The following is a 24,838-nucleotide window of genomic DNA, read 5'->3' as shown; positions in this document are numbered from 1 at the left end:
AATATATTATTTTCTACTATAAGTATCTGTTGTGAGTGAATGAAGCCTCTCTGTACTGGCGGTGGGGTGTCTGAGGGAAACTGTGTAATCCAAATGTAAAGAAATGCTGCCATGTTTACACTTTAAGCATGTTACTGTTGTATATGTTTTTCTGGAAAACTGAAATAAAAAGGTTAAAAAGAAATTTAAAGAAATGTTTGTCAAGATCACCTTCTTAAAAAGAGTTACTCCCCTATTCCATGTGTCTCAGTCAAGAGTGTAATGTAATGTTTTTTTTTACCTCTTATGCAGATCACAGGAGCGCCCAGCTACTCCTTCTCAGAGGAAGTCCTTTCCAGAAGACAGAATTAAAGCTAAGCAGATTACTTCACCCAGTACAGGGCGAGATCATATCAGCAGCTCTACGTCATCACTTGCGTCCCAGCTCACTGAAAGTGAGGATGACTACAGTAGGGCATCTGAGGTAATTTCACCGACACAGTGTGGCAGACAAGCTGCGAGGACCAAAGTATCTGGCAAGAATGAGTCATCTGTAAAGGGCAACCGGCATGCACAGACCCCGCTACAGCCAAACACGTCAAAAAACTCCACCCCACCGACATTCAAAGGTGCTCAGCAACAGCCCATAGTCCAAGAGCAAAGCACCAGAGCTTTTGCTGGGAGACCGCGCTCTTTGAGTCCCTCTAAACATCTTCAACCAGCTACCAGACAGGCTAAAGGAAAAGATCAGAACTTGAATTCTCAATCAGCCAGTGCTGCCATAGTTTCTCGGGTGCCTATGTCATTACCGTCTACTTCTCCAACAAAATCAACAACCAATTCATCCAAAAAGGATCCGAATCTCAAGAATCAACTTCAAGAAAACTCTATGTCCACCAGGCCTCCCACTCCGAGAATAGGTGCAAAAGGAGAGTTCCAGTTCAGAAATGGGGGATCAATCCTTTTTGGCGATACTACCAAATCTCCAGCTCACCAAATGTTAAGAACAAGCAGTGTTGGAAGTAGTATTCAAGGTCATATCGAAGATCGCAGTCTGAACACAATAACTAAAAAAGTGCGTCGACCTCACCTAGAGACTGGTGGAGGCACTGGGAGGTGTGATACAGTATGGGAAGATGAATCTATGGAGAGAAATAACACAAACAATAAAGATCTTCAAGATGATGTGGAAAGGGAGCGAGCATACACACCATTACCCATTAACCAGGAGGAAGAACAGCAACTGTACAGGAGCCTGGAGGATGAGATTTTATCCAACATTAAGGAGCTGAAAGAAGACTCAGATGAGAACAATCACACAGAGGACAGACTTGGTGACTTTACTCCAGACTGTAGCATTTCAAGTGACACAGCAGTTCAAGACTTCAGCACAACACTGACCTCTGTGTCTTCCTTTCCAAGCACACTAAAGATTGGGGGAGAAGGTATTGCAGTGCCCCGAAGTGGCGTATATATTAACACAAAATGGCAACCAAATGTAAATTATGACAATGTGATCTCAGAACTATCTAAAGGTCAGAAAAAGCTCAATAGAGTGGATGTGGAGAATTGGATTGCCAAAATCCCACAGAAAGGGGAAGGCGATTTTCCCACAGAACCAAGCTTACCCATCTCAAATGGGACAAAGGGAGAAACAGAGCATTTGCAAATGGAACAACCTAATACAAGGAGGAAAAATGCCTCAGTTGAAACCAAAGGCTTAAAGATAAGAAGGGTGCCCTCTCAGCGAACTCGTGGAGTGTCTAAGGAGTTCAGAAGAAATACACAAAGTTCTCAGGCAACATGCGATGGCCAAGAGTCTTCCACAACAATTGTCACACAGGCAAATGATTTAGACAAATACAAACCTCTACAAGGAACCAAGCCTAGAAGGTCCTTAAAGAAGCCAGAGAGAGTGCCATCTATTTACAAGCTAAAGCTACGCCCTAAAATTCGCCCACGGCGAGATAATAGGCCTGAAAAGCAGCCATCGAAAATCCCAACCCCAGTGAAATACAGGCAGGAGACTACTGCAGGTAGTGCCAAAGACACAACGAAAGCTCTGCCCTGCCAAGCTTCAAGAAGACAGTCTCAGGAATCTCAAAGATCTTCATTAGTGAGAAACACTGCACAAAGCACAGAAAAACCTGGTTCTGATAATGAAGCCTGGATGTCTGATCACAGCAACTCGCCCCAGTCCAAGACTTCTGGAAGTAGAAGTGATCAAGGACAAAGCCAACCTGAGAGGACAGAAGAAGATGAGGAATCATGGGTCTGAATGGCAGGAGTTGTTCTGCTACTGGAGGATACAAATCTCTGTGAAAGAGGAGGCCCCATGTAGCTAGAGGCCATTCGGCCCAAGCACATCCTTCACATTGGTTTATTGACACTTATACACACATCACACAAACATCCCACCTGCAGGTCCTATTCATTGACAGGCAGGGCCAATCCTATTTCAGTCTATTTCTCTTTAGTACATTTTAACTGTCATACAGTATTCTCAGGGAAAACATGACAACTAGAGATTCCTAAAGCCCTTATATGTTATGTAATGGTATGTTAACCTCCATTTATAAATGCTCACGGCTACTCGGAAGTGTCCAGGTGTGACAGCCAAATGCTGGAGACAGAGAGGGGCGGACCCGGCTGGAAGATTACTTAAATAACAAAGTTTTTAAATGTTTTTTAAACAGCCTGAGGTCGTTGGGGTTCCGCAGTTCAAAGGGAAAGGCATTCCAAGCCCTGGCCGCTCTGACAGAAAGGGAGCTGCCTCCCATTCTTGCCAGGTGGAACCTGGGTACAACAGCGAGGCATTAACCTGTAGAACGTAAATGTCTGAGTGGCACATAAAACGTGAACCGTCTCCTGAGCTACTGAGACCCTGCCTTGTAGAGAGCACCATGGGCAAGCATAAGTGCCTTAAACAAAATACGTTGGTCAACCGGGAGCCAGTACAGATCTTGTAGAGTCTGCCTCGCACTAGACCTTCCAGGAATACCCAGTAAGGCTCCAGCTGTCGCGTTCTGGACAATCTGCAGTTCTTTCAGCTGGTATGCCGGAAGACCATTGTACAGAGCATTGGCGTGGTCCAGACGTGAAAGGATGAGAGCACGGGTCACCATTTCTTTGGCCAGAAACTTCTTTAGGCGTTTCAGTGAGCCGAAGCACACACTGGCTAGTTTATTGATCTGAGGCATAAATCTCAATTCCTCACTGAACCAAACTCTCACATTTTTCGCTGGGCTCCCTGTAGATTTAGGTATGAGGTAACCCACCGGCCAGATGTCTTCTATAAAATGCAAGGGGAAGGATCCATAAAGGAGCACCTCAGATTTCTCCTCATTGCATTTTAGTTGGGCCTGCGCTAGCCATTTAAAAACTTCCGCAAGACAGTTTTTGGCAATGATCGGCGAGAAATGATATGACTATAACAGAAATATAAGAACACAACTAGATACACGTCATACCATGTTCTTCTTTCTTAAAGGTACTGCTAGTTTCCCATGCTGACAGTTCAAGGTACGGCGTAGCAGTGTGAATGTATTTGTCTGTCACTGTAAGCAAATCAAAGATATAAAGAGATAAGCTAGCTACATCACATGTCTAATAATGTAAAACCCAAATTAAGCGTCATCTGCAGAAGGCTTGGACGTCTGACCCCAGTATGACTATTACAAGAGATCTTCAGTAAGGAGCACTTTGTAATACAATGGCAATATTGCTACTTTCTATCTGCAGTGAGTGAAAAGACTTTTGACGGAGTCTCTGCTTGCTGGCTGGCCTCAAAAGGGGCCCAAGATCACCAATAGGAATGGTCGATACATAATGCTGGCTTACTTAACACCTATGCGGTACTACACCCTAAGGTGCTCTAGTGTGAAGGAAGTCAGTTTACCTGTAGAATATGTCTTTATTTCTACAGGTAAGTTATTGTCCGATGGTTGAGTCAAATGTGGCTGTGATGGTATTGGCTATAGTTATGCATGCCTTCTACTGCAAACATGACTATGAATGCATATTGCTCAAATACATTGGCCGCATCCAGCTCTACAAAGGGTCGACCTCAAGACCTGGTGTCTTCAATTTAAGTTATGATGCTGCTTTGGGAGGATATATTGACTTATCTGAATTCAGGCATAACAACTTTTTTTAAGACCTCGGACTTATTTTCCAATAAGGATTTGAGAAATCCAACAGGTCTGAATCTGTCCATAAAATTCTCCTCCCAATCTCTTTAAACAGGCGATGATGTAGCAGCAGTCCCAATACCTATACAGGCCTTTCGATTTGTGAGAGTCAAACATCTCTTGACTTGATACTACGCACATTTGCTGCCCTTTTGCAAGACCATCTTCTTTATCAGATATCTTTATCCTTCCTTTAATATCATGTTTTGTGCTTGAGACAATCGGGTTGAGCTGCTAGCAGCCATAAAATAAGGGCTCTCTGGTTTCACAATATGTGGCATTCATTGTTGACCTCGTCGAAAAACCTTTCTATGACATGGACTAGAGCAAAATCGGTTTGTCCCTTTCCTTATACCACAAGAAGAAAAGTAGGTACAAATATTATTGCTCTATAGATACAAATCGGTCTGCCCCATTCCTTCTTACACAAACAGACAAGATGGTAGTAATGGAACTGCTCTCTGTTTTGCGTCATGAAAAATGTATGTAATATGGCCCCTCGTGCTCAGATGTAAAACAACATTAAAGCATCCACTTGAATCTTTTGTTTTAGCTCTGGCTGGACAGCACAGGCTATTGTTTGGTGCACCATCCTACTTCCTATGCAGTGCATGTAAATTAATGCACAAGGAACTATTGTACATCTCTAAAGTACACTGAATCATCAGATATTACGTTTGTTATCCCCTAGATGCATTGTATACAGAAAACAATGTTTTTAAAAACGTTTTTTCACTGTCTCAGCCTTTTTTTACCATTTATGTTAGAACTCAAAATCTTAGCCAGACCTTTTGGCTTTGCAAATTATTGTTTCATAATCCACTACACCATAATATCATGACCTCCCCAAACCACATCAAGGTCTGGGATAGGGGTCTTCAAACAGTCCACAAATCTGGTCTGCTCTAGAGGTGGCAGAGCAGCAGAACACATGCAAAACCCAGTAATCATATTGGCGCTGAGTTCCTGTAAAAATAAGTGGATGGCCCAGAAATGTACAGCTTCTATTTATATGATGTCTGTTGTGGTATTGTGCATTATTCTTTTCATAGTGTAATTTGAGATGCAAGTGTGTATTTCCATGTAATGATTCTGTTCACGTATTGTTCTCAGAAGTAAATTATTTGATGTGTTTATTACAATCTGGTCTGTTTCTAATTTAGTCTTACAACTCCCATTCAAAACATTTCTGCCACTCACCTGGTTTTCATGGGGTTTCATGTCATGGACTCGCTAGTAGGCTGACATTCTGAGGTGTGCTTTTGCTTCAAACTTGTCCCACCATGATCTTGAAGATGGGGCTTTGGGAAACACATTGTGAGCACGTGTCCCATTTATAACATATACATGATGGATAGATAGGAGTGAATTAATCACACATTTACCTGTTTATGAAGCTGTCTGACTCCTTTTAGATCTGCCTTGAATACATTCTAGAGGGGAAACCTCAGCCAGAAATGAGGCCACGGCAACTAAATACCTAATTCAACTACTTTCTGGCCATGAGCTGCTGCCCTAATTGTAACAACTAACTCACCTAGATGCTGGGAAAAACAAGATCTGTCAAGGTAAATCAATAAAGTAATCCTGGTATTTAAGGAATGAAGCATCTGCAAGCCAAATAAAAATATGGAAAAAACATAGGTGAAAACCACTGAGTTCTATGTAAGGCGATTACTGCCTTTGACTAGATGGTATGACAGCCTCATAAGTTTCTGATAGCAAGGTGCTATTGAGAGACAGAAGTAGAAATCCATCAGATCTATTGATATTATACAATTCCCTGAGATTATTAGAGAGATAATTTTCTGCTGAGACTCAATTTTAAAGGGAATATATTTCACCGACTCAATAACTGCCTTCAAATCGATCACAATTCTGTAGCCCTCCATCGACTTGAGAACCAGAAAAAATACGGGGGGAAGAAACTCAAACCACAGCCTTCTTTTCCAACAAGAACTGAAGACCTTGAGAGAGTGCTACTCTCTTTCATATGGGTTTTGGCAAAGAAGCTGGGAGAACCCCTAGATGAGAGTACACGAGAACTTATTAGTCTTGTAGCCTCTTGTGAGTATCTAGAAATCAAAGGCACCTAAAGGAGATTTCTTCCACTCATTCATAAAAACCTAGATGTGCCCTCCTAATAGTTGGGACCAGACACAGCAAAGTTAGCAGTGTTACAGATTCAGAGGTGACGTCCACGTTTGGAATGGGGCTACGGACTCTTTGGGTTGGAAAAACAAGTTGACTATGGCTTCCCCGCTTTGGGACTCCGAACGGCTTGGCAAGCTGTGGAAGACGAAAGGCTTTGATAAGTGGGAACTTATTGGTATCTCCACTGTTAAAGATGTTTGGGGGAAGGGGGAGATTAAATCATTTGAGGAAATGCAGAAGGCATATAAACTTCCACACTCTGAATACTTTCGGTATGGACAGGTCCGACATTCTCTCCTGTCATTATTGCCCGTGGGGTGGAACCCTCAGAGGCTTCCCCCTAGGAAGATAGAATACTAGATGGCTATCTGCCTGACAAAACGATCTCTCTAATATACAAAAAGCTGATTAACCACAGGATTGAATCTCTTGAGGTGCTTAGAGACAAGTGGTCACAAGATGGAATTGAACTAAATGAGGAAGACTGGCAGTCGGCTGTGTCCTCTCCTAAGGAGGTTGCGATCCCAGCTCGCCTCCGACTAGTTCAACTCAAGATTTTACATAGGATCTACCTAACGGGTCAGAGATTGGACCATATGGGACTTTCGGACTCGGGGCTTTGTAAAAGGAACTGCGGTCTAGTTGGTACCTTTATGCATATCATTTGTGAGTGTGAATATGTCACCACATACTGGCATAGTAAACATAACACTATTCACAAAGTGCTCAGAGTTTCCCTTTCTCCGGAGGCGAGGAGATGCTTACTTAACATATGGGAACCTACTGACTTAAATAATTCACAGACTGTTAGAACTGGCTATTTCCGGTAGGCTAAGGCTGACGCCAAAGCCAGGCAGAAACCACCATTCTAGTCAGGGCAAGGGAGTCACACGCCAAGATAACCCCTGCTCACCCCCTTGGTAGCTTGGCACGAGCAGTAAGGCTAAACTCGGAGGCAATGTGTAAAGCATTTGCGCCAGCACACAACAGCAACAACATCCTAGGCACACCACAAAAGGAACTACACGCAAGGTTATATGAAAATAACTTCTGTATTGCAAAAACACATCAGATAGAAGTCACACATGTACATTGTGCCAACTGGCACGGGCATTATTCACAAGGGATTATTTACAAGACAGGGCCACATGGGCCACTGTCAGAATCAACACTTTTAGAAATAGAAATACAGTCAGAAATTAGAATAAAAGGATATAAAATCACTGTAGCACAAATTAGCAAGTATCTTACACAACCAGTAACTACTGGTAACAGGTAAGTACCACCTACGCAACCCTAACCACCTTAGGAGAATATCACGCAGGGGACCAGGGCCTCCCTAGGACCACCTGTACTGGAAAGAACAACCACCTAAGAATAAAATACATTTAGGGGTATCAGCAAGAACACATTAAACATGATGCATCAAACATTCAGAGGTGTAGGGAAGGAAAAACACATGATGCATAAAACATACATTCAGCGGTGTAATAAGGCACATGATGCATCAAAAATACATTCAGAGGTGCAGGGAAGGAAAGACACATGATGCATAAACCAACACATTCAGAGGTGTAAAATCAAGGAAGACACATTATGCATAAAAACATTCAGAGGTGCCAGACCATAACTCAATAGCGCAAAAACACATGATGCCTAAAAACATTCAGAGGTGTAAGATCAAGGTGCGTAATCATATTAAATGCATTACATTTCCTAGCACCACATCAGATTGCGCAAAACTCACATTAGGCAATTACCATCACATAGATAATCACATTGCGCCTAAATAAAATCACATACCAGCCCCCATTTAATAAAGGGACTAAAGAGCCCTGTGTCCAGAATGTCAGGGCGCGCTGCCATGCAGCGCCAGTCAGGGGTGCGCCACTGGCGCAAAACCTAAACGGTGCAGGTGCCCACTACTTGCTGGGCACCTGAGGACAATCCCAAGTGCCTAAACGGTGCAGCTGCCCACTAATTGCTGGGCAGCTGGGACATCATAACTGCGACAGGGCCCTCAGATCGGAACTGCGCCAACTGTTGGAGCCAACTGGCTCTGAAGACACATGCGCAAGGCTGTAGCCACACGGGGCTCTGTAAATGAAGAGGTCCCCCAAGTCCCTCGTGGGGACGCTAAAATCACTGTGGCCTTGGAGCACCTTGGCTCCTCTCAAAAATAAGGGGGGCGGGGGAGCCAATTCAGCCCCTTAATCAAACATGCCCCCGGAGCCCCTCGGGGCTCGAAATACAACTTGCCCACATGAGCCTCTCATGGCCCGACAATGCCCACTGCCCCCAAGAGCCTCCGTGGCTCTAAAACAAGAATATGGGCAGGGAGCCTCTCTGGCTCTCAATCCAGGAAATGCCCAACTCGTGGGAGCGGCCCTCTTACAACCGGGGCCGCCCTAAGCACAATGCAGAACTGTCCCGCACTCACCAGTACGGAGGAGGCACTCCTCAGGTGCGGCGGGGCTCTTCTCCTGTGGCTCGCCTTCTCCTCTCTGTCGGCAGCTGCGGGGCTCTCCCAACACCACGGGGGCCCCGCTGCATGACGGGCGGCGTCTCCTCTTTTCCCGGGGCTCCCTCAGCACACGGGAGCCCCGCACCAGCCCACACTTCTTCCTCGGGCCGGCAGCATCACCCGGTCTCCCCCTTGGCACGTGAGACCGGACGGGCACAACGAAGGCTTCCCCCAGGCAGGGGGAAGCGGAAACCACGTCCTCCCGGCCCCGCCCACAACCAGGCGGGGCCATCTTGAGGCGGCTCGGGCCGCGGCGGTGATTTCGAGGGCAAAACGAGGGGTGGGCACCCTCGAGATTAAAATAAAATAGAGAAGCGAGGTGGGCACTCGCAAAATAATAAAATAAATACGGGCAAAGTCGCAGGGTAGGCACCTGCCAATCCTCACGCAAAATGCGTGACGGCGACACCCTCGCACTACAGCAGAAAGCGCTCTCAAGTGCTATGGGACCAAATAAAGTGCTCTCAAGCACAAAGGGCAAATACAGCGAGGAAAAGTCCTCCAATCACCCCGGGCAAAGCAGAGGGGTCCCAGCACAGGGTCCATCAGGTATCCAGGGCAAAGCAAAGTCCCCCTATCAGCCCAGGCAAGGCAGAGGGGTCCCCCAGAAGTCCTCCAGGCATCCAGGGGCTGGGCAGGGCCCAGGGATTCCCCTGGGCCCAAGCAGCAGCACGCCCCTGGCAGATTCAAGTAGGAAACAAGAACATTTTGGAAGGGGACACAGCCCCTTTTTATACAGAGAAATCCTTTGTCTAAAGGGTGCAGGCAGTGTGAGAACCAGATAGAACTGGTTATAGGGAATTCCTTTCACTGGCCAGGCTAGGGACATCAGACGCACCACAGGGGGTGGAGCCAGCATTGTGTGGGGAAAACCCAGCCTCACTCAGGACCCTCAGACCAGACAGTCAATCCACTAGCAGGTCCAGGCTCACTCCTCCCCGCACATCAGCATACTAAACACTCCATTCACCACCGGGGCAGACCCTCCCAGACTCTTGGAGCCAGGCTCACCAGCCAGCCTCAGCCAATCACACGCCAGACACAAATTACACAAATATGCCAACTTCTAAAAGTGGCACTTCTACACTAGACACAATCATGCCGCATATACCATTGCGCAGCATTCAATCTCACGAGTTCGTACATACGAAACTCGACCCTGCACTCCACACACATCAGGAACTACCATGGTCACACATATTCCCCATGCATTCCTATGGGAGGGCAGGTCACTCACCACACACACACACACACACACAGAGAGCTCACGCACTTTACACTGAACCACAGTGAAAAAGTGCGCAAAAGCCTAAAATCACCAACAACAGGTTCCAGAAACAGGCTAGCAAAAAGCAAAAAGTTTCGGGGTGAACCTGCCAAAAAGGGCCAGGTCCAACACAGACGCAATGGGTTACTCTGGGTTATATGATCGCCAAACGTAATATCGCAGTTATGGGGAGCGGAGCAGGGCCCCACACTGGAAGGGTGGGAAAACTACTTAGATTGGTGTATGTTCAGGGAGAAGACTACTTATCTTGCTAGGGGACGCCCTCGGAAATGGTCAGTGATTTGGGGGCCTTGGAATAGCTACAGGGGAGAAATTTGTACACCACCCTTCGTTGTTGCATTTGATGATCCCCCTCTCCGTGAAGTTCCGAAATTTCTATTGAATTTTGTTTATCCTGTCACCCCATGATGTTTGCTCAGCTACTGTAATTGACCCTCTGTAATGTATTTTTGCTGATGTTTGGTTCAATAAAAAGAAATATAATTTTTAAAAAAAGAATGGGAATGGGTCAAGGCCTGAGCCAGAGGAACAGCCAGGAGGAAACCACAAGGGCCAGATCGCCAAATAGAAGGATAGCAATGTATTTTTGCTGATGTTTGGTTCAATAAAAAGAAATATAATTTAAAAAAAAGAATGGGAATGGGTCAAGGGCTGAGCCAGAGGAACAGCCAGGAGGAAACCACAAGGGCCAGATAGCCAAATAGAAGGATAGCGGCGCTGTGTCCATTGGGGCACGCGGAGGCAATTTACACAGTGACAAAGGGGATCGACTCCGTCAACAGCCAGAGATACCACCAAGGATTTTGGAACACTTAATAAAAAATGTAATTCAAAAATCTTACATTTTAATTTTGAATCTTAATGCTGAGCCAACATTCAAACCCAAGACAAGCTTCGCAAACAAGAATCGAACCATGGCGACCATCAGTACCTTTTCCTTTCCATGTGGAGTCCCGCAAGGATCCTCGCTAAGTCCGATTCTATTCAACATTTACGTCACCGACTTAGCACGCGTAATTAAATTGTTTGGACTGGGTCTCACGTCATATGCAGATGACACACAATTGGTGCTCGCCGTTCATAAAAACGGGGACGCAGTTTTGTCTAGCTTTCACAATGGCATGCTGGCCATTAGTACTTGGATGTCAAGGCACTGCCTTAAATTAAACTCATCCAAACTGAAGTTATGGTCTTTGGAAATGTATCCCCGGAGTGGTCTGCGGGCTGGTAGCCAAATAAATTGGGATCACACCCAATCCTGGTCACTAAATTCAGTAACTTAGGTGTCATTCTCGACAAACTTTCTTTTAAACATCAAGCTAACACAGTGGTCTCCTCATCATTTTATGTCTTAAGAATGGTAAAGAAATTGCTGAACACCTGTGCGGGAATGGGAACCTCTGCGACCGTACGCTCACTGATGGGCGTTATGGCGCCACCAACATTCCTGCAGCTTGCACAAACTCCCGCACCCCGGCAACACGGGGGAAGCGCATGCTTAGCCCTACAACCTGCCGAATCACTACAGGGGGACAACTGAACAATAGGCGCGGCTCGGACGCGCTGATGATGCCATGGTCAGCTGTTGGGCCCCTTGGGGTGATCGAGAGGATACGTCCTGGCGGCCTTTTGCTACAGGAACTTGCCCCCGTCGCTGGACCCAGGTACTCCTGTAGACGTTATTCAGCCTTCCCCGTTTTTGAGATACATTAGACTCACTTCCCCCGAATCCGCCCTGGGCAGCGGGGCAGACGGGCTCCGTGGCTACCGGGACCTATATTCTCAACAGAACCCCCCCCATTCTGTCCCGTAGGAAGTGACATTCCTGAGACCATCCAAACCCTCGGGTAGAGGATGTCCGGAACATGGGACATTGTGCTAGGGCCCTGTTGGCCCGTCGTGGTACCTTACTCTCTCTGTTCTCTTTGTTTTCCCACTCTGTCTACTTCTCCTACTTTTCGCCCGAGCTGTCCCTATGTTATCCCCCCTTTTGCCCTCGGGCGGGGTGGCAGTCCCGAGGCTCTTGCGGATGCACACATGGAATTGCAGCAGTGGTGGCGGAGGGAGGTGATTATTCCCACTCCTGCGGGGTGGAGGGTGCTGGGTGCTAAAGCGGCAACATCCCCCCTAGTGTTATGGCGGTGACTGCTCCCAGGCCCCTAAAGATCCTATCGCTCAATGTCAAGGGGCTGAACTCCCCCAACAAAAGGAACCAGGTATGGCGCTACCTTCTCCATCACTCCCCCGACATCATATTTTTACAGGAGACGCATCTCCTACGGGGGGACACTAAGCGCATGGCACACCCTAGATACCCCACACAATTCTGGGCATCGGCTGACACCAAGACGGCAGGGGTGGCAATCCTGTGTAGAGCGGGCTGTAGACAGGGGCCCACCAAACCATACAAGAGCAGTGATGGGCGCTTCATCCGGGCTGCGGTGCAGATGGGGGGGATACAGTACACCCTAGGTAATGTATACGCACCCAACCAGTCGCAGGACACATATCTCCAGTCACTCCTGAGGGCCCACTTCAAGTCTGATGAACCGCGTACAATCCTGGGTGGAGATTTTAACCTAGTGTGGGACCCAGATATAGATCGCGGGGAAAACGCGTGCGGCGGCGCGGGAGCGATGTCCTCTACGCTCAGGTCACAGATCACGGACTTGGGACTGGTCGACGCGTGGCGCTACCACAACCCGGGGGTCCGAGATTACACCTTTTACTCCCACTCCCACCGAACATACTCGCGCATCGACTACATTTTCACCTCCCTAGACCTTGCCCGGGACACGCTGCAAGCTGCCATTTCGGATATCTCGCTGTCGGACCACGCACATGTGGAGCTTACGTTGCAGGACCCCCTGGCGTGCGGCCCTCGGGAGCGACGCTGGACCCTCCCACCGGGTGTCCTCCGAGACCCGGACGATGTGAATAGCATCCGCGAAGCCATAGACTCGTATTTCACCGTCAATGATCTACCCGAGACACCCCTCCCGGTAGTATGGGACACCTTTAAGGCCACCATACGGGGACACATCACGTCCCTAGCGATCGCAAGACGACGGGAGACCCACAAGCTGGAGTCTAAGCTTACGGGCGAAATCAAGCAGGCAGAGGCACAGGACAGGACTCGATCTTCCCTAGCGTCCAGAAGGGAGCTAGCTAACCTCAGGGGACAATTGCGTCTTCTACGCACTAACAAGGCAGAGTACTACTTATTAGCGCTGAAGCAAAAATATTATGAGGGCGGAGACAAGGTGGGGCGTATGTTGGCCAGACGGCTGAGAGCGAGAACAGCCAGAGCCCATATCGCTAAACTCCACTGTCAAGATGGCTCCACGGCCGTCACGGAGAAGACAAAACAGGACGCCTTCGTGGCCTACTACACCTCCCTGTACGCGGGGGCACACACATCGCAGGAGGCGCGGGCAGCTGTCCTCGACGACTACGAGGGGACTCCGTTGCCGCCGGCTTGTGCTGCGGAACTGGAAGAGCCCATACTGGAAGAGGAGGTCTCGGCGGCCATTAAGGAACTCCCCACCGGGAAAACCCCAGGACCGGATGGCCTCCCGTTGATCTTTTATCAAGTGTTCCAAACCCAGCTCCGTCCCTATCTGCTCAGGCTCTATCACTCCTTCTCCGACACGTCTGGTCCGTCCTCCGACATGGGAATGGCGGAGATTGCGTTGATCCCGAAACCCGGAAAAGATCCTGCGCTCTGTGCTTCCTACAGACCTATCGCCCTCTTAAATACGGATCTGAAGATCTATACCAAGATCCTGGCCAAGCGATTAGACCCCTACATGCCGGGGCTTGTGGACCCCGATCAGGTGGGCTTCATCAGGGACCGACAAGGGGCGGACAATGTACGCCGACTGGCGCACCTGGTGGGCAAGGCACGACACTGGGACATTCCGGCTTGCCTTCTCTCGCTTGACGCGGAGAAGGCCTTCGACCGGGTGGACTGGACCTTCTTGAGGGCGGTGCTCCGGAGGCTCGGTCTAGGTCCTAGAATGATAACTAGCATTATGGCCCCGTACCTTGGGCCGCAAGCCAGGGTCAGAGTGAACGGCCAACTAACACCGCCGCTGCAGATACATAGAGGTACGAGGCAGGGGTGCCCGCTCTCGCCGCTCTTGTTCGCCCTCGCGGTGGAACCACTAGCGGCAATGATACGGCGCGACCACAGAATACATGGAATAGCCCACGGGGGGAGGGACAACAAAGTGGCGCTATTTGCCGACGACTTGATCCTCACTTTCACACACCCCAGTGAATCCCTGCCGGCGCTTCACGAGGTTCTGTGTCTATATGAACAGGCATCGGGCCTCAAAATAAATCATACCAAGTCCTGGGCGCTCAACCTCACTATACCCGCGGATGAGCTCCAACCGCTGAAGGAGACGGTGCCCTACCAGTGGGCGGAGAGCCATATCAAATACCTGGGCCTCATACTGACCCCCCACCTGGACTCCTGGTCTTCGGTAAACTGGACGGAGTGTCGTAAAGCGGTTCTGGAGGACCTCCGGAGGTGGAGACCTCTGATGATTTCCTGGCTGGGGCGCCTAAACGCGGTCAAAATGTCGATTCTGCCAAAAATGTTGTATGTTTTTCAGTGTCTGCCCACCCCGATTCCGCTTCACTGCATCCGGAGCCTCCAGCGAGAGATCACTTCCTTCATCTGGGGCGGGAAACGCCCCCGGTTCTCGCAGAAAATCCTTATGGAGCCGAGGGACAGGGGCGGCCTGGCATGCCCCAACTTGGTTCATTACTACTGGGCAGCACACCTGCGCTTCGTAGTAGAGTGGGGTGCACGTGCAAGTGACAAGCACTGGTTCCACATGGACCGGGCGGTCACGGGATGCACTATATGGGACCTGCCGTGGCTTCCGCGGGCGGCACGTTCCAGGAGTGCCTACATAGCAGTCCCTACAAAAACGGTCCTGGACATATGGGACACTGTTGCCGTGCCCAGGGGCCTCACAACGTTCCCGTCTCCGCACACGCCGATAGCAGGTCACTCGCAATTCCCTCCAGCCCACAGAACCCGTGCGTTTGATGAGTGGACGCAGGGAGACTGCAGAGTCATTGGGGACCTTTTCCTCGGGGGCCTGCCCAAGACCTGGGAGGACTGCAAGGAGGAGTTCAGACTCCCCCCGTCGGCTGGTTTCCAGCACACCCAGCTACGTCATTGGACTGCGGGCGACGTAGTATACCAGGCGGCCACCAGGGCTTTCACACCCTTCGAAAAGCTGGCGCGCTCTCTCGGGGGGCTGAAGAGACTAATTTCGCAAATATACCACATACTACAACACCATAAGTCAATCCCTGCGCACCCGTACCAGAAGCAATGGCAGCTGATGGCAGGAGCAGACATCGAGCCCTCCCAGTGGAGCAGGCTGTGGCGCGATATACCCAAAATCTACCGCAGCGTCCCGCAGCAGGAAAATGCCTATAAATTGCTCACCCAATGGTACTACACCCCGCTGCGCCTTAGCAAAATGTTCCCTAGAGTCTCGCCGATGTGCTGGAGATGTAGCTCTGCGACTGGTGACTTTGTGCATACATGGTGGGCGTGTCCAACTTTGACAATCTTTTGGAAGGAGGTACTTAGCCATATCAGAGGGGTGCTAGGTTTCCCCTTACCTGAAGAAGTGTCCACAATACTACTCGGCATTCACCCTAGCACACTTAAGGCACTTACCCGCAGCGACTGGGTACTCGCACTCCACATGCTAGGTGCGGCTAAGCAACTCATAGCCCTGTATTGGAAACGTACTGAAGCGCCGCCCATAGCATCCTGGTTTGTATGCCTTTGGCAGGTACTTGCGCTGGAACTGCTCACGGCTAGGCTACAGCTGAGAGACACACGCTTTACAGCAGTTTGGAAACCCCTAGTGCGATCCCTCTGTTCGGTACAACATGCACGATACATGCCCCCTAGACTCCGCACGCTACGCCTCTTTGAGGACGCTATTGCCCCTGCGGATCCTGCCAGGCTGTGTCCTTGAGTGTTAGGCACACTACGGTGTCCCGCGCTGCAGCACATGCCCCCCCCACTTTGCCCCCAGACACGCCACCCACAGCCACTATCCCTTCCCCTCTCTCTACTCAGATTCTCTTGCTCCGTCTACTTTCTTTCTTCCTACTTGCCACTCTGGCCTTCGTCTCGCTCTGAGACAGATGTGCCCTGTTGGGCTGTTTACTACAGTTGGGCTAGTTGCCTGCTACCTACCTCCCATGCATAACGGGCGTATGCCTGCGTGTGATGAGCTTTTGTTTACTCCTCCATAAGCCTCGCGGCCGGCTCTCTTGAGAGAGTTGTAGGCATGGCGCTGTGTTAAGGCTTTGAGCCGGCTCCAGTTGATACTCAAGCATAAGAACTATTGCAAACGCAGCCGGCCTCTACAAGAGGTTGTAGGCTTAACGCTGTGTTACAGATAAATAAATGTGGCCTGTATGGGCCTGAACAAGAAATTGCTGCAGTTTATCCTGGCTGGTGCCAGGAGAAAGTTAATTTCCGCCCTGGTTATGTCCAAAGTTGACTACTGTAATAGCCTTCTAAGTAATGCACTTGAAATGGTCCTTAGTAAGATGCAGTTGGTGCAGAATGTGGCTGCTAGGATACTGTCGGGTACTCCCAAATACAAGTCCATCTCTAAGGTGGTGCCACAGCTCCAGTGGCTGCCCATAAGAAGCAGAACTAAATTTAAAGCTCGCTGTATTGCCTACAAGGCCATTCACAATACAGGGCCGGAATTCTTCAAGAAATAATTTAAGGTATACACTCCCATCAGATCTCTTCGCTCAGCTGGTGCCAATCTTCTTGTTGTCCCTAGAACCAAGAGAACCAACTGGGGCGACAGACGTATTGTAGTTGCCACTGCTGAACCGCAGAACTCTCTTCCCTCGCAGATTAAGGCTAGCCCTACTCTGCTATCATTCAGGAAACAAATAAAAACTTGGCTTTTTTTTTTTTTGCAGAGTTTTATATAGCGCAAACTAGACCCGAACTGAATCAGGTATCAGAGCGCTTTACATATTTTTCCAGTTACGTTACATTTTACGTTTCCAGTTACTTTCATTTTTAGGCACGGGGAGATTAAGTGATTTGCCCAGAATCACTGGAGGTTTTGGCGTCGTTACCAAGACTCGAACCCAGATCCCCAGGTCCGAGTTCGAGCGCCCTAGCCGTTAGGCCAACTCCTCTCCTCTTTTCAAGTAATAGGTTTTTTCCAGCTTAAGCCTCACCTTCTGCAGCACACAGCGCCGAGATACCTATGGGTATTTGCCCCCTTTATGAGTTGTTTAAATAAAATAAATACATAAAATAAATAGTGCTATCTGTAGCCCAATAACGTAAACACCCAGGATTCCCTAAGCCAATCACAATGCTGCAATGCAGTGTTGTGATTAGTCTGAGCGCCGTGGTTCGGAGCTCAGACGGGGATTGGGAGCCTGGGCATGTTCTCCACTGCCTTGGTGGAGAACATGCAAAGAGCGCATGACAGTATGGCTGGCCAAAGACGGTCGTCCAAACATTCATGCGCACTTACAGAATGCCCACCACTCCTTCCCCTCCTATGTGAGCAGAGCAGTACCGCCCCACTAGCAAAGCTGCCACAGCAGGAAAAATGAAATGATAACATCGAGTTATTATCATTTTATTTTTCCTTTATTTATACTGCGAAAAGCAGTGGGGTGACGACGAGGCAATTACTCCTTACAGAAACTACGTTAATTCTGTGTGCCAAATTGTTTGGGCCTCTGTGGGGCAAGATTAAACTATCATCAAACAGTAATATGACCCCAGAAAACATTATATAACAATGCGGAATATATTTGCAAATCTATTGAAACTAAATCTTCATTGCGTCAAAGCTGAACAGCATGCTTGTCAGTGGGGCAGAATGAGGGATATTACTTTTAGAAGGCATAAAAAAATACCATCATGCCAGATTTTACACCATCGTTAATTTATAATTGGGAGGGCAAACTGGTGTTCCTAGGGTAGAGCAGTGGGGTTGGAACTACAAAAGTTGTAAATACACAAAAAGGTGCAACTTCGAAGGTATGCTCAAACATTTCTAATGGAGTTTGCCACCCAATAAAGGAGCTTAACACCTAACATACAAAAAGGAATCAACCCTCAATGTGTAAATGGGGTAGGAGAGTTCGCCACACTCTTTCATGCTAGATTTTCTGACTGTGGAAATCCTGCGAGAATAAATATGGAGGAGTATTCCTGGAAACTGTTGTAGTTCCAGGCGTACTTCTTGGAAGTAAAAAGAAAAGTCAGAAATCTGCTTTAAATGTAGGAGAGAAACCCATCTGCAATAAACGTTTGCCTTTTTGCTACATGGCGTTTATTAAATCAGACCCTTCATGATTAATGTTTTTTAAGATCATGTGGATTACCAAGATCCACGTTTGCAGAGCCTCCTAGTGTCTTTGGTATGGATAGGCAAGAGAAGTAGGGTTAAACTGGACATCCTATAGATGGATTCTGACAAAGGCGAGTTGGGCCTCCCTGATCTGAGGTTGTACTATATGGTTGGGTTACTACAATATGCTGTGTTATGGTGTGCAGAGTACAATAACGGAAAAAACGCTGCTGGATGACCTTCCAAAAATCCCTGATGAGCAGCACTCAGGTGCCAATAGACTGTCCATTCGTTGTGTGGCAGGTTGCAGAAGTTTGAGAATTAGCAGTTATACGTGTAATGGGGAGACCTCGTATGCTAGACTGCTTACTATCTGGTAGCTGAAACCCTTTCAACATGTACAGTCATTGATGAACAAGACACAAGGGACAGAAGGTGGTTGCAACACGGTGGGGGATCGGTTTCTAAATAACACCTTCATTGCTATGGATGAGGGGGGATGTCTGTACCAGGTAGACAGAATGTTCCCCACCCAGATGAGTGAGGAGGTGCAGAAGGAGAGGAAGGTGCAGTCGGGTGAGGCTGCTCCCATAGGGACTGCCAGCCACCAGGGCCTCGTTGGGTGGAGGCCCCTTATGTGTACTGAGCCAGCCCCAGGGACCTCAAAAAGAGAAAAGATCGGAACGGCCTGGGCCAGAGAGGGACGTGGCCCTGGAGGCGGCAAGGACAGGCAAACAGCAACAGTGACAACAGGCCACCCTGCCCCTTCAGTGACAGCTTTACTGGGAGAAAACAATGTCAAGGGAGTTCCCCTAACATCACACCAGTAACAATGGTAACTTCTCATGCACCCTGGTGAGAAGCTCCCAGGTGAAATTCAGGCTGCTCATGCAGCTCCACCCAAGAGATTAGGATGGAGACATGGCTGGCCGCAGCTTCTGCATGCTGAGAGTTGCAGAGCGAGGCGTGATGGCAAATGACAAGTTACTCCTAAACAAGGGAGAATGGATAAATGTGCTAAGTCGCTGACGCTAACCACCATGGTGGCAGCACCTGGGGGACCCACCAAGCCAAGAGAAGAAGGGGGTGGAGTGTCAACCCACCACAGACTCTAGAGTCCTACCGGAGGGCCTTGGAAACTAAAATTGGGGAGGTGGGACTGAAGCGGCCTTACTTCGGCAGGATCTAAGTAAGACAACCAGCCAAGCAACGGACGCAGAGGGCCACAAAGCTACACTGGAGGGGTTGATCCAGGAGGTCCGCCAGACAGTGCAGAAGCTAAAAGGTACAAAGATTGAGCTGGTAGCCATGACACAAGATGCTAAATGTTTCTCCAGGTGCAACAATTTTCACTCCTTCTTGCAGTTTATATAGCTCGAACTCGACCCAAAGGTATCAGAGTGCTTTACATGAACACCAGTTGCATTACATACGGACAAATTCATTTTTAGGCATGCGAGATTAAGTGATTTGCCCAAAATCACAGGATGTTTGGGACTCCGGCCAGACTTGAACCTGATTCCCCAGCTTCAAGGCCGGCCACTCTAGCTGTTCAGCCACATCCAGGAAAAGATTGCAGAGGTCGCGTGGGGCATCTGGGGCTCACTCCAGGTGTCCGGGGATATTCGGGACCGAAGTTGTGCCCGTTCCAAATCTGGGCCTACCACGAGCAGAAGCCGGGGTCTGGAGTGAGCGTGCCGGCCGCCTCCAAGTTCAACAACATCAGGAACCCAAAACCGGAAGTTGCCGGTCGGGTCCCTCGGAGGAGCAGCTCTGACGGTTGTGGTGGCAGCACGCGTAGCCGGTGAGACTGGAAGACACCCTCCCCCACCCCCCTCCTCTGCGGATGGACTCGTTGCCCTGGAGGGCTTTGTACTCGGCCTGATTGGTGGATACGGGTGGGGCCCGTGCAGTACATCAGTGTCTCGGTGGAGGGTGAGTGTGGTTCGAGGTGTCGCGGGGGCCCCTCCCCCTCCACGACTGACCCTCCAGTGCTTCAGTGCCATTATTAGGAGTAACCCTGGCATAATGAATAGATCGCTCCGGTGAATCCCGGACATCAGCCCCCTGTGCTTGTTGGTGGGGGCGGACTCTTTGCTTGTTGGGAGATCCAGTGCCAGCGCTGCCAGCCCGGAGTGAGGTAAACGGAGCAGTGGCTCTCTTGGAGCCGGAATCTGGGGTGGTCTGAAAGGGAGAGCTGGAGGTGCGGGGGTGCCTTGAGGCAAGTAGTGGCCGTTTTTTAGATGATCGGTTGCCGGAGTTGCAGCCCTCCACCTGGTTAGTGGCCTGCCCGGAGACCTTGCTGGGGAGGCAATAATACTTTGACCCTGGGGTGCAGGAATACCGGGAATGGCGCATTCAGATTGTTGACTGGACTGGGCATTAAACATTATACGAAATGGCGTCCAAGCAGGAGGGAGAGAAGCACTCTTCTAGGGGACAGAGAGTCCCGAAGCAGTGCAGACTAACAAATTAGACCGTTATACTCAGCCTAAAGGCTCGCCATCTGGATCGGGGTCTCCGGTTGTCGCTTCGGGGGTGCCCCCGGACCGGGGAGGGGAAGTCACGCTACAGGACATCATGGGAGCTATAGACGGTGTTAAATCCTCCCTGGGACAGCAAATGGTGACGCTGGATGCCAAATTGGACACGGTATCTATTGAAGTAAACCTCATACGAGCGGACCTCACTAAAGTAAATGAGAAGGTCAAATCATTAGACATTAAGACTTCCAGTCTGGTTGATGATGTTGCCCAGCTCCAGCAGGATGTGCGGGTGCTCAAATCCTCTCATGAACAAGCGGAACGCAAGCTGGATGAGTATGAAAGTAGGGCCCGGCGAAACAACATCCGCATTCTGGGGGATCCTGAAAGGTCAGAGGGGCCGGCCCCCAACCAATTTTCGGAGGATCTCGTCCTCAAACATCTCCAGCCTAAAGGTCTCTGTAATTTTTTTACAGTTGAACGTGCGCATAGAGTGCCCGGGGGAAACCGAAACCCGGGGCCCTGCCCTGCCCGTTGATCGCCAGAATATTGAACTTTCAGGACAGAGATCTCATCCTGCAGACAGCAAGGGTTGGAGGCCCCATCCGGTTTGAGAATGCCACCCTTTCCTTTGCCCCGGATTTCACGCAGGCAGTACAAAAACAGCGTCGTATTTTTCTGGCAGTCATAAAGAAACTAAGAGACAGAGTTTTATTTTATTTATTTATTTTATAGCACTTATAAGGCGCACAGCTACCCACAAAGGGTTTCCCGGCGCCGAAACCAGCAAAACACAAAACACGTCTGGAGAGAGAGCAGTCAAGCACTTATTTGTCGAACAACCAGGTTTTTACGCTTTTTCTGAATTTCAAATAGCTTTCCTCCTTGCGTATATGAATGGGCAGTGTGTTCCACAAGGTTGGGCCCAGATAGGAGAAAGATCTCTCGCCCATTCTGGCCCGTTTAAACCTTGGAACCGCAAAGTTCGCAGCTGTACCCGAACGAAGGCTGCGATTGGGGAGATAGGGCTTAGCAAGGTCCTGTAGGTATTTGGGGGCAGTGCCAGCTTTGATTTTAAATAGATAGTTCAGGGTTTTAAAACGAATCCGGTTTTCAACCCTGAGCCAATGCAGGTCCTTAAGGTGTTTAGTGATCCTAGCGGATCTCGGGATTCTGCAAAGCAGTCTGGCAGCAGCATTTTGCACCAGTTGCAGACGTTTTATTACTGCTTTGTTTGAGCCCAGGTACAAGATGTTACCGTAATCAAGCCGAGATGTCACTAAGGCATTGACTACGGTCTTCTGGGTAGATGATGGTAACATCCAGACAATTTTGCGTAGCCATTTAAGAATGGCAAAACATATGCCTGCCACCTTATTGGCTTGCTGAGTCATAGATAAACTGTCATCTATGATGACCCCAAGGTTTCTAACCTGAGAGGCTGGAGGTGGAAGTTTACCTAGTGATGATGGCCAGTGGGGATCACTCCAGAGGTCTTTGCTGTTCCCTAAAAGAAGGACCTCTGTTTTCTCCCCATTTAATTTAAGTTGATTGGCTGACATCCAACTAAATATTTCCTGAAGGCCTATTTTTAATGCAGATGGAGCAGATGACTCAGATTTGGTGAGTGAAAACAGAATTTGCGAATCATCTGCGTAGGTCATCAAAATAAGACCAACATTTTCTGCCAGATTTGCCAACGGTCACAGGTACAAATTAAAAAACAAAGGGCTCAGGATCGATCCCTGTGGCACACCATGAGGAGAAAAGAATACCTCAGAGCATGCCTCCGAAGAGGAGATCTGGAAAGTGCGGAGGGATAAGTATCATCTAATCCATTCCAGTGCTTTGCCCTCGACACCACTCTCCCCCAGCCTGCCGAGCAGTATGGAGTGAGAAATGGTGTCGAAGGCTGCACTAAGATCCAACAAGACCAATGCAACTGTTTGACCATCGTCCATAAGCTCCCTGATCTTTTCTGTGACCCCGAGCAGGGCCGTCTCGGTGGAATAACCTGTTCTAAACCCAGATTGGGATGAATGAAGAAGCTCGTTTTTTTCCACATAGGCTGAAAGTGCCTTATGAATGTGCCTCTCTAAAATTTTAGAAAAGGCAGGCAATAATGAGATTGGACGATAGTTAGCCAATATCATAGGGTCTGCGGCCGGCTTTTTAAGTAAAGGAGTGACCATAGCATGTTTCCATAGAGCAGGAACTGTGGCCTGCTCTATGGAGGCATTCAGTATCTCTGCTATGGAAATCATGGCGGAATCCTCTAAATTACTTATGATACTGATAGGAATAGGGTCGCGGGGGAACCAGATTTGATCGATTTTAATGATCCCTTCAGTGTATCCAGATTAATAGGAGGCCAGGCTTCAAGATGACAGTTTCCTCTAGGGACTTGGGGAATTTTATCTTGCTTAGATGTAATAGTGCAGTCCTTTTTTATATTAGAGACAATATTCTCAATCTTTCCGGTGAAAAAAGAAGCCAAGTCCTGGCATTGCTGGGTATTGAGAGGAATAGGTTCCGCACTTGATTTCTCACCAGCCAGCTCTTTAACAGTATTGAACAGAGTCTGGGATTTATTTATAGCCATGTTAATGGTGGTGGTGACATAACACGCTTTAGCTTTTATGCATGCTGAATGATAGCTATTTCTAGCCTTTCGGTAAACTTCCTTTTGGTGAAGTTCATAGTTTTTGGGCCACTGCCTCTCCAGAGTCTTGCATGTAGATTTTTCTTTTTTAAGAGCTTCTGTGAACCAGGGGGCTGGAGGGCGATGTACTTTTCTCTTGCAACAGGATAGGGGCAGGCAGGTATCCACTGCACCAGTTAACCAAGTTTGTGTAGACTCTGCTATGCTTTCCATATCTCCGTCTAAACATGGATGACCCTTCTTCAAAGCATTATTGAGATCCTCCAAGTTTAGAGATTTCCAATTTCGCCTGAGAGATTCTGAAGTACTCATCACAGGACATTTAGTGGGTTTGAGTGAGATAGCAAAACGTAATAAAAAATGGTCTGACCAAAGAATAGGAGTAGTATTGAGCCATGAAAGTTCTTTCATATTTGATATAATAGGGTCCAGCAAGTGTCCAGCTTTGTGAGTTTGTCCCCTATTACGCAAAGACATGTCTAAAACCATAAAGTCGTCTATTAAGTTTTTGCAGGTCTTATTATTTACATCTTCTAGATGAAGATTCAAATCTCCAAGTACAGTGAAATTTTGAGCATTCAGATGTTGGGGTAAAATAAAATTTACCAAATTATCTGACCAAGAGGGATTATTAACTGGCGGTCGGTAGATCAGTAAACCAGAGAAGGTAAAATTAGGACTGAGGGCAATTTTAAATGATGCGGCTTCACAGTTGGGAATGTCTGCTGGTTCAAAACTGCACACAAAATCTCTACTGTGAATAATCGCAATACCCCCTCCTGTTTGGCCTACCCGATCCCTCCTTGCTATAACATAGCTCGGGGGGAGGGCAGTTGCAACATCTGGGCCTGATCCATCATGAAGCCAGGTCTCAGTTAGGAATATGGCGATGGGCTTTTTTTCATCCAAAAGATGAAACATGTCTAATTTGTGTTGTGGAAGTGAACGACAATTTACCAAGTAGAAACTGAAATTGTTAATACTCTCTCCCTGTTGGTAAGGTTTGAAAACAGTGCCCTGGGGGGTGTCAGAATAGGGCTGATAGTTAGTCAGGGAAAGGGTGCATTCAGGGCATTTTTGTACGCTAGCAAGTAGCGGGTTCAGGGTTATGCAGTTAGCATGGTTGTTGGGGCGTAATGCCCTAAGTTGGACACCTGTTAACATACCT

At 48.4% G+C, this 24,838-nt stretch overlaps 2 protein-coding genes across 2 annotated transcripts in view; one reads left to right on the top strand and one right to left on the bottom strand.

The window, feature by feature from the left end:
• Positions 1 to 4,194, top strand: part of GAS2L2 (growth arrest specific 2 like 2) — a 490,427-nt gene extending 486,233 nt beyond the window's left edge. The window contains exon 6 of the mRNA XM_078679621.1: positions 292 to 4,194. Within this exon, the coding sequence (XP_078535747.1) occupies positions 292 to 2,257 (1,966 nt within the window). The 3' untranslated portion in view covers positions 2,258 to 4,194. The remainder of the gene's footprint in view (positions 1 to 291) is intronic.
• The window catches only part of RASL10B (RAS like family 10 member B), an 865,262-nt gene that overhangs the window by 173,420 nt on the left and 667,004 nt on the right, over positions 1 to 24,838 (bottom strand). The gene's annotated exons all lie outside the window — the stretch shown is intronic.

This window comes from Lissotriton helveticus, chromosome 3_1 (assembly GCF_964261635.1).
Source record: "Lissotriton helveticus chromosome 3_1, aLisHel1.1, whole genome shotgun sequence".
Lineage (NCBI taxonomy): Eukaryota > Metazoa > Chordata > Amphibia > Caudata > Salamandridae > Lissotriton > Lissotriton helveticus.
This window is presented reverse-complemented; position numbering and strand designations above follow the sequence as displayed.